At 54.2% G+C, this 17,428-nt stretch overlaps 1 protein-coding gene across 1 annotated transcript in view; it reads left to right on the forward strand.

The window, feature by feature from the left end:
* Positions 1 to 16,744, forward strand: part of LOC139603915 (zinc finger protein 239-like) — a 169,557-nt gene extending 152,813 nt beyond the window's left edge. The window contains exon 2 of the mRNA XM_071454925.1: positions 15,866 to 16,744. Coding sequence (XP_071311026.1) covers positions 15,866 to 16,531 — 666 coding nt within the window. The 3' untranslated portion in view covers positions 16,532 to 16,744. The remainder of the gene's footprint in view (positions 1 to 15,865) is intronic.
* The last annotated feature ends 684 nt before the right edge of the window (positions 16,745 to 17,428 follow it).

Here is a 17,428-nt window from a genome sequence, read left to right on the forward strand (position 1 = left end):
CTCCCAAAAGATCTGGGATTGAGCAAGAGAAAGGAATTTTAAGAGCTGTTTTGGTTATTTCAGAGAAAGTTTAAAAGGGAGAAGCTGCTGTGTGGTGTTATGATCGATTTTTGGTGCCATAGTCCAAGGAGTTTAGGGCTGGAAATCCCAGCCCCACTGGATCTAAATGAGGAAATCACCTGGCCCTGTCCAACCAAGGTGTCACGTTGGTGAAATTAAAAGGCAAAACACGGTCCATAAGATAGAAAGGAAAGTGGTACTGTCTCAAGAAAACCTCCTAAGCAAGCCTGGCTGCACTTTTTATTCCAGAGAAAAGCATAGTTCAGGAGAAAATAAAAAGTGTTTTGCATGGCTGATCAAAGACATCTGGAAGATTTAGAAGAAAACCCAGCAAGCTGCTGCAATTGATAAAAAAAGATTAGTACAGAGCAATTTTCTTGGAGATAGCCAGGAAAGAGCAGAATAGTAGAGAGCAAAGGGATCCACCCTGAGGTGTCTTGTCCATATCCATGACTGACTCCAACAAATCCAAGAATATCCTGAGCTGGAAGGGACTCACAGGGATCATGAGTCTGACTCATGGCCCTGCACAGGACATCCCACCACAGGTCTGAGAGCCTTGTCCAAACATTCCTTGAATTCACAGGGGCTGGGACCATTCCCTGGGGAGTCTGTTCCAGTGTCCAGCACCCTCTGGTCCAAATCTGATGAAAACTGCACCAGGACAGAGTCCAAACCCAAAGACTAAGGAGAGTCAGGAGACCACTTGGTCTGAATGCACTGAATGTCCCAGCAACAGACCCATGATTCAGAATGGGCAGTCATCAATGCAAGATTAACTAATTGTGGGAGTCAGAAGTAAGTTGTAGTGATATAAATTGAGGTTTTTTGCCTCACTGAAAGGTGCAATGGCCACAAGCTTTCAACAGAGGACTCACAGGAAGAAATGTTAGATTTCCTAAAAGGCCAGTTGGGGTTTTGGAGGATGGAGCCCACCAAGACCTCCAGAAGTAGGAGAGGGGCTGAAAGGATGAAGTCAGCAGGGACAGAAATGGCAGAAAAGCCACACTTGCCAAGGAAATTCCAGAAGCAGTGATGGCAACAGCAGCACTGGCTCCAGCTTCCTCAGCTTCTTCTTTAAGGTGGGAAAGGAGGAAAAGGGGGGGAAGATGTTCTTAGAAGGGAAGGCTTGGCACTGATGGGGCTGTGGACTCCTCACCTGAAACTCCCTGAAACTGTGACACTGGCTCAAACCACGGCATTTTTTAAAAGCTAATTTTCTTGAGAGCAAAATTTTGAGTATGAAAGTGATCTCAGGCTTTGCACCTTTTCTGAGAAAAGTTTTTAAACAAACACTGAAATTCTCAGTGACATGACTCCAAGAACGGAGATACAAGGGTAGACATTGAGAACTCCTTGATTCCCCTGGATCATAATGCATCTTAGGATCAGCTTAATAAAGGAGGAATGGATTTAGGTGCTGGCTCCAGTCCAACATTCATTAATATTTGTGGGTGTTGATGTTGTGGCTGCCCCATCCCTGGAAATGTTCCATGCCAGGCTGGATGGGCTTGGAGCAATCTGGGATGCTGGAAGGTGTCCTGTGGCAGGGGGTGGGACTGGATGAGCTTTAAGATCCTTTCCAGCCTGAACCATTTGGGGATTCTGTGATTCCATGAACACGTCCACACCCAGCCTTACTCCAAACGTGTCAAGCAGGGACGGGGGGTTGGCAGTCCCCAGACAACAGTGGGCAGGAGGAGAAGAAGCTGGCACGGATTAACTGAGCTGCTCTCCACAGAAAGAGCAGCAAGGGGGATTCTCAGCCAGGACCAGCCCCAGAGGGACCCGGGCTCCTCCCTGGATGTGAGGGGGAATGCAAACAAGAGGCGTCACACATTCCTCTGTGCATCCCTCACCTGCAGCTGGCCTGAGGAGGTGGCCAGCTCACGGCCAAAGGGAAGGGTGTGTTTGTGCAGCATCCTGGCTTCCATGTGGGCCAAAGCAGAGGCAAACTCCCGTTTGATTAATGAGCCCTTCGATCCAGCTCCCTGCCTCCCTCCGCGTGCAAGGAGCACGATCCCAGCAGCACGCACTGCTGGCCTTCAAGGGCTGGCTGGGGCAGCTCCTGATAGCGCTGTTTATTCAGCTTCCCCAAGGAAACAGTGTGGATTTTATTAAATGATCCCATCAGTGTTTCTCCATGCTGTCATTGCAGACTCCAAAGGATGATTCCTGTTGGCTCGTAGGTCTTTGTCCGCGCACCGAGAGCGGCAGCCAAGGACAAAGCGTTGCGGGACGGGGCGGTGGGAGCCCTGCTGCTCCGGCTGCACGGCCCTGCCGGGCTCTGAGCCCCCCGTGCCACATGCCAGGCCACAAAGGGGACAGCTGGCCCGCCAAGGACAGTGACACGAGGCACAGGGACACCTGGGACTGCCCTTGGTTCTGTCAGACTCCCGCATGGATGGCTTCAAGGCAGAGAGGCACAGCCCATGGAGACCCAGCCACAGGCAAGTTTTTTATGCTATTTGAAGTGGCATGGATCCTTTTATCCCAGAAAAACTGCACCTGTTTGTCACCTGCTGGTTCTTAGCCCTAAGAATTACATTGATATTGCCAGGCCAGTTTTCTGCCTATTTTTGGCATTTTTCCACCCCATCATTCCCTGATTTTATTCCCCAAACCAATTTTGCCTGTTTTGTATGCACGCTGGTTTTCACCTCAGGAGTGAAGCAAATAATCCACTCAGTGAAGAAAACACAGCTATGAAGTGGAGGACTGTCCCCTTTGGGACACAAAAGCCACAGCCACCCACACTTGGACAAAGCAAGCTGTGGCAATGCCAGGAGTGACTGTGCAGTCAGTATGGATGGAGCCAGGAGTACATTCCCCAGGGAATCCTTCACATGGGCTTGGAGAGGTGCCCAAAATGCAAAGCCCATTCTTTTCAGAGTATTCCCCTGTGTTGCTCTGAGTTTGTGCTGAGGTTGTGGGAATGAGCCAATCCTGAGATGTATCTTCCCATACTGAAAAAAATCCAAGGTTTTTGCTGGCAGGCACCACCTTTTTGTGTGTGTGTGTCCAAGGGCTTTGCTCTCAAAGCTCACCCTGAAGATCCACCAGATGCCTTGGTCACTTGCTCTCTCTGCCAAATGAGCAGTGGGCTCATGCTCTGGGTGAGGGGGGTCACAAAAACACATCCAGCAACTCCATGGCCCTGTGAGCTGCTGAAAAATCAGACAAGGAGCTCTGGAGCTGCTTTTCATGCACATGGGATGGCTGAGTGAGCCTGCTCCTCACCCTCCTGTTTAAACACAACCTCTGCCCTCAGCTGCAGTGAGAGTGTTTCACCCTGTGGGAGTCTCCCAGGGAAGATCTTCCTCTTTGGGAAACTGCAGGTGGAGTGGATGTTTTGAAGAGGTTCAAACCTCCTCTCTCTCACCCATGGAAGGTCACTGTGATCACTGTAAAACAGAGCTTTCAAGTTGTTGGAGCCTAGCCTTTGACTTCCCCACTGTTTTTGTCAGCACCTGCACACACCAAATGTTTCTATGCCTAAAACAGCACTACTGAGAGCTCAGAGTGATGATGTAGAGAGGATTTGGCGGGGAGCCTGTGCAGGATAGCAAAAGTGCAGCTCAGTTTCTGACATATTTTTGGTTAAAAATCATCACATGCTGAAAGCAAAAGTCAGAATTGAACCAAACAAAAATGCATTTATCATCCACAAGTCTAAGATCCTGCAGAATCAAGAAGCTTTCCTTGCCCAGCTTTGGAAAGATCACTTCTCTGGCCTAAACCCTTCTTATGCTTCTTGTTTCTTCTTTATTTCCTTTTTTTTTTTTTTTTTTTTAATTCTTCTTAGGTCTTCAGTTTATTAAGCCATCGTCTAGCCATCCATTGCACTGCAACAAACCTTGGACCAAGCTCCAGGAGCTTGTGGCAATGGCCAGAGCAGCTCTCCAGGGACTGGCTCACAAGGGCTGGGGCAGGGTGACAGTGTGTCCCCTTGCAGAGGACAGGCACCAGCACACAGCTGCTCTCCTTCCCTCCGTGCTGGCCACTTGGTGGGTGAAGTGTTTCTTCTTCTGGCTGCAGAGAATGAGGCTCCAAAATCTGGCAGCAGTAACAAGAAAATGGAACAGCCTTGCCTTTCTTCAGGGTGAGGGCTGCTGTGTCTGGATTTCAGCAGCACTCAAAAGACCACCAAGCCAGCCCATTTCCTGCCACTCCAGTGGGAAAGGGTGGCATGAAAGCCCAAGTCTCAGGTGTCTGCATGGACATGCCTAAGCAGAGACAAATCACAGAATCCCAGAATGGTTTGGGTGGGAAGGGACACTAAAGATCATTCATTCCACCGCCTTCCACTATCCTATTGCTCCAAGCTCCTTCCAGCCTGGCCTTGGGCACTCCCAGGGATCCGGGGCAGCCACAGCTTCTCTGGGCAGCCTCTTCCAAGAGCTGCAACCAAAAAAGTTACAGAGGTGTCTGCATGCACTTTGCAGGTGAATCCCTCACTGGGGCAAGGAGATGAGCTCAAGCTTTGAGTCTTGCAGGGAAATGTTTCCCCTAAGCCAGCATAAAGACTGACTATGTTACTACAGGCTGGAGAAACCCCTGAAATAGTGACAGACAGCTGAAGGGAAGAATATATTGGGAAGGGAATCATCCGGCCGGCTGGGAAACGCAGGGCTCTGAAAGGGGATGGGGCGGCACAGGAAGAACATTCCTTTCTCACTCCAAGCGCCTGCAGCCGCTCGGGAAGCATCGGCCGGGGCCGCCCGCTCGCAGCCCGGGGCCGGCAGCGCTGCTCCTGCCGCGGGCAGATGCTGCTCTGGGCGGCCGCAGGCTCATCCCGGACCAGCAGCATGGATGGAGAGCGATGAGGTGCCCGGCAAGAGGCAGCCTGAGCCCCAGATGCTGCGGGGGGCTGGCGATCGCCGCCGGTGCCGGGTGCGGGCGGCCGCGGGCGGCGGGGTCACCCTGCCCTGTGGCCACCGCTGGGCTGCGCGCATGGAGAAAGAGGGAGAGGGCAGCGCGGGGCTGCAGGGCTGTGCTTTGCAATTCCGCGCCGTGCTCGCTTCTCTCTGCCCTCGGAAGATGGGGGGAACTGCAGTTGCTTCGTGCTTTCAGCTCAAACGGGGCTTTACAGCCCCTTCCCCACCTTGCCGAGGGGCACAGAGGAGTGGATCAGCCTCGGAGCAGGGCTCCTTTCCAGCACCCTGCTGCTCATCTCCTTGTCTCTGCATCTGCTTTGCCACACTGTTTAATTCATTTGTCTGTTCTTCCCCAAATTTCTGAATTATTGTCAAAACCAGGGCTTGTGGATACATGGAAGTGAAGAATGAAACCCCTCTCCTGCGTCTCAGGCTGACAAAGCCATACTTGGGATGTCAAGGCCAACCCAAATGACCAGATGAGAGTAGGAACTGCTGAGGCAGCCCCTGGCTCCCCCTTAAGCAGCACAACCCCCTACACTGTGTCATGGTTTGACACTGGCACAATGCCAGTGCCCCCATGAGAATACCCTCTCCCTGGTTTCTGCTGTGAGATGGGACCAGGAATAAGCAAAGCAGGCTCCCACTTAGGAAAAAAAAAATTATTAACTAAACTACAAGGGAAAGGAAAAAAAGAAAAAAGAAAAAAAGAAACACACAAGGAAAATGAAAACTTCACAAATACATCTCCTCCTCCTCCCCACCAAATTCCCAATACAATACATCCCCCAAATCATCGACTCTCAGTCCGGCACCACCCTTCAGAATACTCCATCCTCAGTTCATCAAGAGGAGAAGGAGTCCTTCTTGTGCCAATGGGGACCTCTTCCTTTCATGTCCAGCACTCTCACCACTGAACACGGACCAGAGCTGCTTCTAGGGTCGACTTTTAAGGATGCTTCGTCCCACTGCAAAAAGGCACAGTCTCAACTTTGGGACATCTGTCCCCCCCATATTTTTCACCCTCTGGGGCCGAGGGGTACCAACACTGAACCCTCTTGGTTCTGAGGCATTGCCTCCCCCTAGAATGCAGTCTCTGTATCACAAGGAACATGGTTCTGTCCATGGCTGTACAAAAAGAGTCCAGCAAAAGCCACTCCATCATCTCTTCCCACTAGCATTCTTCTCTATTCTTCCAACATCTCTCACTTGCCCAGACCTCTCTCACACTTGCCCATTTCCTTCTTCATCTTCCACTCTATCTCTCCTCTAGGAAAGGTCAATGTTCTGTAAAGTTTTTATTGTCCAAAAAGGGGTTAAAAGCTCCTACAAGCGGCCGGCTGCACCCCCCCCCTTCTTCTCCGTCCCAGCCGTGCTGCCGGCACAGGCCCATGTTTATCAAGGTTCAAGGTCACAGTCCCAGGCACCGTCTCTCTCTCTCTCTCTCTCTCTGTCTCCCGGGGGGCTGCCCAATGGCTGCCGGTGTCTCTCTCTCTCTCTCTTCCACCCTTCCAGCCCCGGGGTCAGGCCTACCTCTCCCGGCCACATGGCTTTTCCCCTCCACCCGCCCAGCCAGCAGCTGGGCCGGGGCAGAGACCCGAACTCTTTCCCGCCGGAAACCCAAGAGAACCTCCCAGGGGGAAAGCCCTGCTTTTAACCCCGTGTTCTCAGAGGTGAATCCAATGTCCCAATGGCCACATTATGTGCCAATATTAAAATGTGAACATCCATTGGCCTAACCACAGCATCCCTGAAAACATATTTCCTGTCAAACCACCAGACACGGGGAGGAAACTTTAAGTGGAGGAAAGTTTAGTGTTTTAGAATTCAAGATCTAGAAAAAATCAAAGTAGTTCCAATGGTAAACAAGAAGTTTAGGATGCAGTGCTGGAGGTTTGTGTGTCATAACACGATTGGCTAAGGAAGCTTACAGCTTACACTGTGGCATGATGTGGGAACGCAGGAAATTCCTCTGGCTGCCCTGGAGGACTCAAGCCCCTGCCCAGGGCATTCAGAGACCCTGGCACAGAGCCCAAGACCCCTGTGCCTTTGATTTAGCCCTTGGAAAAATCAATTACCAACCTCGTATGAAGAATGACAAGCCGCCAAAGTTTCAGTAGAATGATAGTGAATTTATCGCAGGGTGAAAAATAGATTGTCGGGGTTTTTAGAATGGGGCTTCAGGGGGCAAGATGGAAGAATCTGGGCATGTCCAGCCTTTCTCCTTCTTCTTCTTCTTCTTCTTGGCCTCCATCTTTTGCTGTGATGGTGGCACTTTTAGATTGGTTTAGAGTAGAAGCTCACTGTCTAGGTGATAGGTATTGGAAAGTCATTGTAAATATTGTACAGGTAGTTTTTAGGATTAAAAGATAACACCGCCCTGGGGCAGGAGAAAGAATTTTATAGGTAAAATACAATAAACAACCTTGAGAGCCAGAAATGAAGAGCTCTGACTCCTTCTTCAACCGCCGGGCTGGGAAAAGAGACTTTGGAACTTATCTTGGGCTCACTCTGACCAGCGACAGACCCCAAGAGCATGAGTCTGTAAGGCGAAATCTTGAAGGATTGGCTCCAAAACATAAATATCCTTGTTGGTCGTGTCTTCTTGACCAAGAAATCCTTCAAAGCTCTTGTAACTACAAGTCTTGCCACCCTGTGAGCCATGCGGTGCAGATGTGAGCCAAACTCACCCTTCCTGTCTATGTAGAAGAGAAGAAAAAGCAATGGCATCATCTGAAAAACTCAGAGGTCCGCTCTCTAGCTCCTTCCAAACTCCTTCAAATCGCCCAAAGTGCGATTTAGCTACAAATAGATGACAAGGACTCTTAGTGCTGGCTCTTGGACTCCAAAGCAGCTGCTTTAGAATCTTTCACAGAACCCTGTGTAGTTCTGTGGTGCCAGAAATGGATCATTTGAAGAAACTTTCCCAACTGACTTGCATGGAGGTTTGTTTGAAGGGTATTTGAGGAGAAAGGCTCCTGGCAGAGCTCTGGGCTTTGGCCTAGCTGTGTCCCCTGCTGATTGTGAAGTGTGCCATCAGCTGCAGGGCTTTCTGGGCTAAAACTATCATCAAGTCACTGGGACTTGCTCTTTTTGGCCTCTAAAAGCTGGACCCACTTTCGGGGCAAATTTGGAGACCTCATCTCTGGGTGGATGGAGCAGCCAGGATTTTCCCAGTTGCCGGGAATGGTTCTCCAGGCCCTGGGTGTAAAACGGGGCTGCCCAGCAAGTGCGGATTTGCAAGATGATAAACAATTGTCTTGGTTTGAAAAGAGGGGTGTCTGCTAAGGAAGGCAGAAGCCTTCTCTGAAATGGAAAATGTCAATCCCCTCCCTTCAAATGATTCTCATTTAGAAATTCAAATGCTCTCGGGGAAAGATATGGGGATAGGACTGAGCCCACAGAGCCGGGCAGCGTTTGCTGATGTTCTGAGCCCTTCCTAAAGATCCTGTGCGGGCTGTCTCAGACACCTGGGGCCAGGGATTCCTTCCAAGCTGGGCCACTTTGGCTGGGCCGGGGGCGGCCCCGGGGGAGAAGGCAGTGTGTGCAAGGGCCCTGGGTGGCACGCTGCAGCACGGGCACCGTGCCATGGAACGGAAGCCGGTGTCCAAGGCCCCTTTGTGACACGTGGGAAATAGAAGCTTGCCCGGCTGCTGGCAACATGCAATGGGGCTCAACGGGACAGAGCGGTGCCGTGAGGAGCCCCCGCACAGCGCACTCGCTCCCGTCTGACCCGGAGCTTCTCCGCGGCGCTGTTCCTGCAGCTGAGCTCGAGGCCAGAGCACGGGACTTGCTGACCTGTGGCCTTCCTGAGGCTTCTATTCTGCAGCTGCCCTCAAGGGCAGAGCGTGGGACTCGGTGCCCCGGAGCTTTCCCAAGGCATCTCTCCCACAAGTAGCTCCAGGCACAGCCATGGAGCAGAGAGGCCCGAGAGTGCCCAAGCTGGCCTGGGTGGAGGAGGAGGAGGAGGAGGAAGGAGGCCCTGGAGCTGCCCCAGCACAGGAGACAGAAGAGGTAGTGCCGTTCCCTCCACCGCAGGAGGGTGAGTGGCAGAGCTGGACTGCAGGGCTGGAGCCTGTGGCAATTGGCACCATGCCATGCCATGCCATGCCATGCCATGCCATGCCATGCCATACCATGCCATGCCATGCCATGCCATGCCATGCCATGCCATGCCATGCCATCCCCTGGGGAAATGCCCATGGACAGGACGGAAGAGGGGCCGGGCAGACACCCCGCAGTGGCCGTGCTCCATCCCCTGGGGCATCCCGGGGCTCTCCCTCTCTGGGCAGCGCAGGGCTGGGCTCTGTTCTCCGGCCTCTCCCGCAGCCCCTCAGCTCTGGCTGCACTCGCTCTTTGCCAGATGCAGCCCTGGAGCGCACACAAGAGCAGGAATCCAGCCGTGGCCGCTTCCGCAGAACAGCGCAGGTACCTGCAGCCACCCCCACCTGGGCTGGGCCTGCTGTCCCTGCTCAGCCCAGCACCGTGTCTGCAGCACTCCATGCAACATCCCCGGCCTCTTGCCCTCCTCCTACAGCTCGTCTGCGACTTTATCCGGAGCATTGGGCAGGAAGAGACCAGCGCCATGGGCACTGGGCTCAGAGCTCACTCAGAGCTCCTCAGTCATGAGACCAGTGCTGCCCTGCTGGATTGGCTCCTGGAGAAGGCTGTTGCCAGGCCAGAACAAGTGAGCAGCCTGGGGCCAGGCTTCAATTCCCCCATGAGTCCTGTGGCTTCCCCAGCCACGCCTGCTGGTCCCTGGGAGCCTTTGAGGCCATGGCAGTGTGTTGGCAAGGGAAGCACTTCTCTGGGGACCCTGGGGACATCTCTCCCTCTGGCAGCTTTCCAAGTGTCCCCGTGCCTTCTCCAGGTGCCCGCCATGGTGAGGTCCATTCGCCGATGGCTCCTGGCCAATGATTCTGCCCAGCACAGGCTGGACAAGGCCCTGCTGAATCTCACCAGAGCACACCCGGGTGACGCAGTGGTGACGCTCCTGCGTGTGGCCCTGTCTTGTGACAGGTATGGGGCCCACCTGCCCAGAGGGCTCAGGCCTCCCCAGCCCATCACCCTGTACCGCCTGGCCCAGGTGTCTGAGCAACAGAGAGTTCCAGGGCCGTCTGGCTGCTGCCTTTCCCAGCCCTGGCACGTCAGCCCCCGAGCCTGCTGCCATGCTCCCTTGCCGTCCCTCAGGGGCCTGTCCCCACAGGGCTGGGCTGCCTGGCTGCTGCTGGCCAGGTCTAGTGGGCAGCGGCAGAGCCGGCGGTCAGCCCGGGCCCCTAGGGATGCCCAGGCCACGGTGCTGTGTCTGAGACCCCCCTGAGACAGAGCTCTAACCCCTCAGAGCTGCCATCTCCATGTGGAAGACCATCATGTGCTCGTCCAGGACTGCGGAGCCAGTGCTGCTGATCCTCCTGGATGTGCTGGGGAGCTGGCCAGAGCGCAGCAAATGCACCTCCGATGGGGACAAAACGGGTGTCTTTGGCCTGGCTGTGAGTTTCTGCAAGTGGCCTTTGCTGGTCCCAGGGCCGCCTCTCCAGCAGCTCTCCATCCTCCTTCCCCCACTGCATCTCCCTGCCTCAGGCGCTGGCCTGAAACCTGGCCCAGGGGCAGCTTCAGGCCCACCAGGCCCCGTGCTCCCCCTCCCAAGGTCTCTGCGGGCCTCTCCCTGCCCTGCTCGGGCCCTGCCCCAGGGACACCTGGGCACTGAGCACTGTCTCGGGGGGCTTTGTCCCTTGCAGGCAACCGTGGTGATGTGGAAGATGCTCCAGGAGCCCCATGTGCCACGTGTAGTGACGTCGTATTTCCCCCAACTATTTGTGCATCTGCTCTTCCAAGTGTTCTTCAGCACAGAAGAGATGCCAGAGGAGGTCGATGCCTTCTGGAAGGAATGCCTGCAAGAGCACAGCCTTGCCACCAGCCCCAACAGGTGCTCCATGCCAGTCCTCCTGTCCCTGCCACGTGGCCTGCCAAGGAGCCAGTGCTGCCAGGGTGACCTGGCCTTTGCTGTGCACACAGGTTTGCAGTGCAGAGCCTGAAGTCCCTGCTCTGCCGAAAGCAGTACAAGGAGGTGGTGGTGTCAGTGGAACGCAAGCGTGGCTGGGACACGCTGCTCTGTGCTGACACCCGCCACTATGCCGTGGGTCTGCTGGCCAGGTGAGACTCCCCTTCTCCCCATTGCTCCTGGCATTTGTGCCCTGTGCCCGGGCTGTCCCACACAGTCCCCGTGGCCCTGGGATACAGGGCCTTGTCACCAAGGGTCGGCCCAAGCAGACTGGAAAAGACTGGGAAGGGAGAGAGCACAGGAGGAGACACCTCCTAAAGGGCCCAGGTCCCCTTGCAGGACGGTGGTGAAAGACCAGCAGGCTCTGCAAGCCTGTCCTTGGAGAGATTTCCTCAGGTTCCTGGTCCCTTTTTCGCCCTCCTAGGGAGATGCGCCATGCTTGTCTTCGGTTCAGCTCCAGTATTGCACTCCACCTCCTCTGGCTGCTCAGCACACAGGAGCCACACTGGGATCTGCCCGCCCTGGCGTTCCTTGTGGAGGTGAGCCGGGTGTCCAGCGCTGCCTGGCTGAGCTGCCTCCCAGCTCTCTGCCCTCTGGGAGCTGCAGCCGCCTGGGACACTGCCCGCGCCCTGTGCTGCTGCTGCTGCTGCTGCTGCTGCTGCTGCTGCTGCTGCTGCCTGGGTCCAGCCCTGTGCGGCTCCGGGCTCCTGCCGGCTGGCTCCCCCATCACTGGCCTGTGCCTTTCAGCTCCTCGAGTGCCTGGATGCCAGTGAATGTGGTGACAGTGTTGTGAAGGTCTCTTCAAGGTACCTGCAGAGCGAGTGCAGGGAGAGGCGTCGCCTGGCACTCAGGGCCCTGCTGGAGCTCATTGATGATCCCTCAATGGTGAGAAGGGAGCAGTGGCTGAAGCTGCGCTCCCAGTGCTTTGGGACAGGCCTTTGGCATCTGGGCCCTGTGGCAGCAGGATGGCCTTTCACAGACTTGTGTTCCGCACAGGCCGAAAGAATGTGGAGCCTGACCCAATGCCTCATGGACCTACTGTGGGACAATGATGCAGAGATAGCTGGCATGACCCTCATCACACTCAGCTTTCTATTCCTGCACGAATCACACATTCTGATGTCAACCCCCACTGCCCTGCAGCTGGCTGAGGCACTCCTGCCACTCTTTGACCACGTAAGGCTCTGTGCCCCCAGCCACAGCCACTGGCTGCTGCCTGGAAACTGTGTGCCCTGTGCATTTCCAGCCCTGTGCCCAGGGGGCCTGCAGGAGCCAATGCTGACGTAGTTTTTCCTTTTTTTTCCTACAGGATAATAGCCAGGTACAGCTGCTCTCCATCAAACTCTTCTGAGACATGATGGAGTATTTGGAAGAGAGAGAAAACCCTTTGAAAGCCCTGTGCAACAGAGCTTGCTTGCACTCTTCTTCCACTGCCATGATGAGAATCAGCGTGTGGCAGAGGTGAGGACTCATGGGCTGCTGCTGTTCCCCTGGCAGGGGGCTCGGCTGTCTCCTGCCCTGCGCCTGCTGGATCGCTGGGAACCCCTGCTGTGCCCCCTCCCCCTGAAACCCCCAGACCCCGGTTCAGGGTGGGCCTGGGACCCCCTGGGACCCCCAAATCTCCCCCAGGACCCCTCCAGGAACGCCAACTCCACCAGAGCTCCCCAAGCTTGGCCCAGGACCACTCTGGACCCCCAAAACCTCCCCCAGGACCTCCAAAACCTCCCCATGGCCCTCAAACCGCCTCAGTTCACCCCAAAATTTAAGCCATACCCACCTGAGATCCATCCAGACCCCCCAAATCCATCAGACTGCCCCAAATCCCCCTCAGATCCCTCAGTCCCCCCAAAACACTAAGATATCCCCTCAGACTCCCAAATTTCTCAAGACCCACCTCAAAACCCCCCAGATCCACTCACAATCCTTCAGTTCCTCTCAAAATCCCCAGAATCTCCCAATTTCCTTCAGTTCCCCCTAAACCCACCTGAGAACGCTCCACACCCTCTCAGCCCAGAAAAACTCCCCCTCATAATGCCAAGAAAATCCCCCAAAATCCACATAACCAGCCACTCCCAGTCAATCCCAGTGTGATTCCAGTCGCTCTCAATGAGATCCCAGTGTAACCCAGTATGGACTCAGCTGCTCTCACTATGATCCCAGTGTGATCCCAGTTGCTCCAAGCATAATTCCAGATGTTCCCAGTTCCTCCCATGATGATCCCAGTTGCCCCAGGAATAGTCCCAGTCCCTCCCAGCAGGGTCCCAGTTGTGCCCAGTTGCCTCCAGGGTAGATTCAGTTTCCCCCAGCATCGTCCCAGTTGCTCCCAGCATGATCCCAGCTGTTCCCAGTGTGGTTCCAGTGCCCCCAGGATGGTTAGAGACACTCCCAGTATGTTTTAGTTACCTCAGAATGATCCCAGTCTTTCCCAGTTCCTCCCAGTTTCCTCTAGCATCATCCCAGTTTCCATCTGTTGCTCAAAGGGTGGCCCCAGTTGCTCCCAGTATGATCCCAGTTGCCCCAGTTGTAGTCTCAGTCCTCTCAGCATGGTTCCAGAACCTTCCAGCCGATCCCAGTTGCTCCCAGTGTGTCACATTTTCCTCCCAACATGGGCCCAGTAGCTCCCAGTAAGCCCCAGTCAGGTTCCATTCACAGCCAGTATAATGCCAGTATGAGTGTAGCCACTCCCAGTATGATCCCAGTCCCTTGCAGTCTAATCCCAGTTGCTCCCAGTCACTCCCAGTCTGATGCCAGTGCCTCCAGTGTGATCCCAGTTTCTCTCTGACCATGCCAGCATGACCCCAGTCGCCTCCAGTAAAATCCCAGTGATTCCCTGTCTCTCCAAGTTTATACCAGTTGCTTCCAGCTTGTTTCCAGTCACTCCCTCCTCTTCCCAGTTGTTTTCAGCACCATTCCAGTTACTCGTAGTCAATCCCAGCATGATTCCAGTCACTCTCAGAGTGATCCCAGTTGCTCCCAGCATGGGCCCAGCTGTTCCCAGTGTGCTTCCATCACTCCCCTATGGTTACAGACACTCCCGGGATGGTCCCAGTTGAACACAGTTGTCCCTGCTCTCATCTCAGTCACTCCCCATATGATCCCAGTGCCTCCCAGCATGGTCCCACTCACTCCCAGTTGCCCCCAGCATGGTCCCAGTTGTTCCCAGCGTGGCCCCAGATGTTCCCAGTGTGGTTCCAGTCCCCCCAGCATGGTTCCAGACACTCCCAGTATATCCCAGTTGCCGCCAGCATGTCTGCAGTCATTCCCAGGCTCTGCCAGTGGCCCCAGTAAGGTGTCAGTTATCCCAGTATGATCCCCCAGTCATGCCCAGAATATCCCAGTTGCCCCCAGCATGCATCCAGTCCTCCCCAGTTCCTCCAGTTTGCTTGCAGCATCATCCCAGTTTCCTTCAGTTTCTCCCAGTAGCCCAAAGTGTGATCCCAGTCGTTCCCTTTCAACCCCAATATGATCCCAGTAAGCTCCAGTTTGATCCCAGTCACATGCCAGCCCTCCCAGGGTGGTCCCAGTATAATCCCAGTTGCTTCCAGTCTCTCCCAGTATGGTCCCAGCTGCCTCCAGCATGGTTCCAGTTGCTTCCTAGATCAGCCCAGTCAGTCCCAGTATGATGCCATTTGCTGCCAGCATGCTCCCAGCGTGCTCCCAGTCATGTCCAGTATGGGGGATGATGTGCAGGGTATGTTCCCAGTTGCTCTCAGATACTCCCAGTATTAGTCCAGTCCCTCCCAGTATGATCCAAAAATGGAGCTCAGTGTGCTCCCAGTCCCTGCCAGTATGAACCAGTTGTGCTCCACATGGTTCCAGTTGCTCTCTTTCACCCTCACTTTTGTTCCAGTCACTCCCAGATTCTTCCAGCATAGCCCAGTTCTCTCCAGCATGTTCCCAGTCACTCCGACTTCCTTCCAGTATGATTCCATTTGCTCCCAAGCACTCCCAGTCAGCCTCAGTGTAGTGGCACTCAGTGCCAGTATGATCCCAGTCACCTCCAGCATGATCCCAGTTCATACTGGTATAAGTCCAGTGTTGGGGAAGATGAAAGAGGGAAGCCTTATAAATATGATTGTCTGGCAAAAGATTTTGAGAATATAGAAACTATAAGCAAGATTGAAATGAAAGCAAGCTTTTAGATACCTTAGTTACTGAACAAATAGAAAACAATGGTCTGGCCCGACCGAAGGTAATCTCGTTTTGATGAAACAACTCCCTCTGCTTGCTGACAGGTCCAAGGGTCAGAGCAGACCCTGCTAGCTCAGCAGAAGGGGTCAAAGAGGAGTTCTTAGGGTTGAAAATGTAACACAGTATGGTGATGTAATGATTCTTGCAGGCTGTATGTAAATGCTATAGGATTTGTATCTTGTACTGGATTGGTTAGTGAGAAATAGAATATTCAACACAGAAGAAGATTTATTGTATTGTAATGGGAACCTTACTCTCTTACACTCTTACCCTCTTAGTCTCTTCCCCTCTCATTCTCTCTACCCCTCTCATTCTCTCTACCCCTCTCTTCTCTCAGGCCTGCTCCAAGCTGTAGCTGGCAGCTCTAAGCAGGGCCCTGCACCCAGGCCCTTTGCAATAAACCACAAGTTCCATGACCTGGCTGCAGAGATCTCTCGTCTCTGTCTGTCCAAACCATCCCACCCCCCAGCACTCCTACAAACGTGCTCACCCCTTGTTTTCCCCAAACCAGGATTTCCCATTCCCAACCCTTGGGAGGCTGCAAGGAAGAGTAAGGTGCCCCGGGACACTGAGGCAGGTGAGGAGGAAGTCAGTGCCCCTTTCCCCTCTGTGCTGCTCCATCTCCCAGCCCAGCACGGCCCCTGGCTGCAGCACAGCCCTGGGGGGATCTCGTTGCCCTTGCCTGTGGCACGGAGGCAAATCCCATCCTGTCCTTGTCCTTCCTCGCCTAGAGCAGGAGCTGAGCATGGAGAGCAGGGAGGACAAATGCCCGTGGCAGAACCTGGTGGCAGAGGCCGTTTTGAGCGGCTCCATGGCGCAGGAAGCCAAGGGGGAGGAAAAGCCCTGGAGATGCCGCACAAGGAGGGGCTGCAAACGCAGATGGCGGGGATGTGAGGGGGAAAGAACCAGCCTGGGCCGGGAAGGGGACCGGAGATGGAGCCAGAGCTTGGAGCTGGTGCTCTATGAGCAGCTCCATGATGGGGAGAAGCCCCACACGTGCGTGGAGTGTGGGAAGAGCTTCAGGTGGAACTCCCACCTGATTGTGCACCAGAGGACCCACACTGGGGAATGGCCCTACAAGTGTGGGGAGTGTGGGAAGAGCTTCAGGCAGCATCGCTGCCTGATCATGCACCAAAAGATCCACACTGGGGAGAGGCCCTACGAGTGTTCCAAGTGTGCAAAGAGGTTTCAGACCAGCTCCAATCTCCTCCGGCACTACCAGATTCACAGAGAGGAGAGGCCCTTCCAGTGCCCCGACTGCGGGAAGGGATTCAGGCACAACTCCCACCTCGTCACCCACCAGCGCATCCACACTGGGGAGAGGCCCTACGAGTGTCCCCAGTGTGGGAAGAGCTTCTCCAGCTGCTCTCACTTGGCCAAACACCAATGGAGGCACCGGTAAGGGAAGCCCTGCGAGTGCCCTGAGCACGGGAAGAGCTTCGTGCGCTGCTGCAGCTCCATCCCCCACTGGAGGAGGCACTTTGGGCATAGCCCTGGTGCCCCACATTCCATGTGATCTATGTTGGGAACACACCTGGCTGCTTCTCCTTTTGGTTTGGCCTGAATTTTCCTCTGCTTCATTTTCATCCCTTAAAAACAGCCAAAACAGTGTTAAAATAAATAAATTGATCAAAAATGTCTACATTCTCACCATTTCAGGTGTTTGAGGGGGATTTTAGGATTTGGGGACACATTCTGTGTGGAGTGCTGCTGTTGCTAAGAGGCAGGAATTTGATCTCACCCTTCTTGTGTTGCTAAGAACTCCTCCCTTGACCCAAACCCAAACTCCAGCCCTGGGATACCCCATAAAAACCCCATGGCCCTGCCTTTGCCCTGTCTTTTGGGGGTCAGAAATGGATTCTGGAGCTTTCTGAAACCTAGACCCATCTCGTTTGTTCCTGGCACTGGCAGTTGCAGCCTCCCTGGACACCATGAACTCTGGAGAATGGGGGCAGCCAGTGAGAACAGGTCCTGGACTGCAAGATAAGTGTGTGTTCTGTTTGCCATCTGTCAGTGGTGGGGCAGTTATCTTCTGTTCATTGGGCAGTTTCTCTCTTCCACAACCAATCCTCCCTGTGGGGAGGTGTGTTCCATTAATAGGCCATTAATTATTAATTATCTTCTGGTAATGGTCCACTGAGTGTCACTGCATGGCTGATAAAATGACATCATCCCACTGGGAGATGCTCCACTCAGGGGGAGGAGCCAAGGATTCCTACCTGGATAGAATCTGAGATTTGGAACACTGTAGGCAGCCTTTTCCTACTGGATTCCCAGAGGAGCAGCTTTCTTCTCCACT

The sequence above is a fragment of the Agelaius tricolor genome, unplaced genomic scaffold (assembly GCF_023055355.1).
Source record: "Agelaius tricolor isolate 1412-34295 unplaced genomic scaffold, bAgeTri1.0.p SCAF_42, whole genome shotgun sequence".
NCBI classification, from domain to species: Eukaryota; Metazoa; Chordata; class Aves; order Passeriformes; family Icteridae; genus Agelaius; species Agelaius tricolor.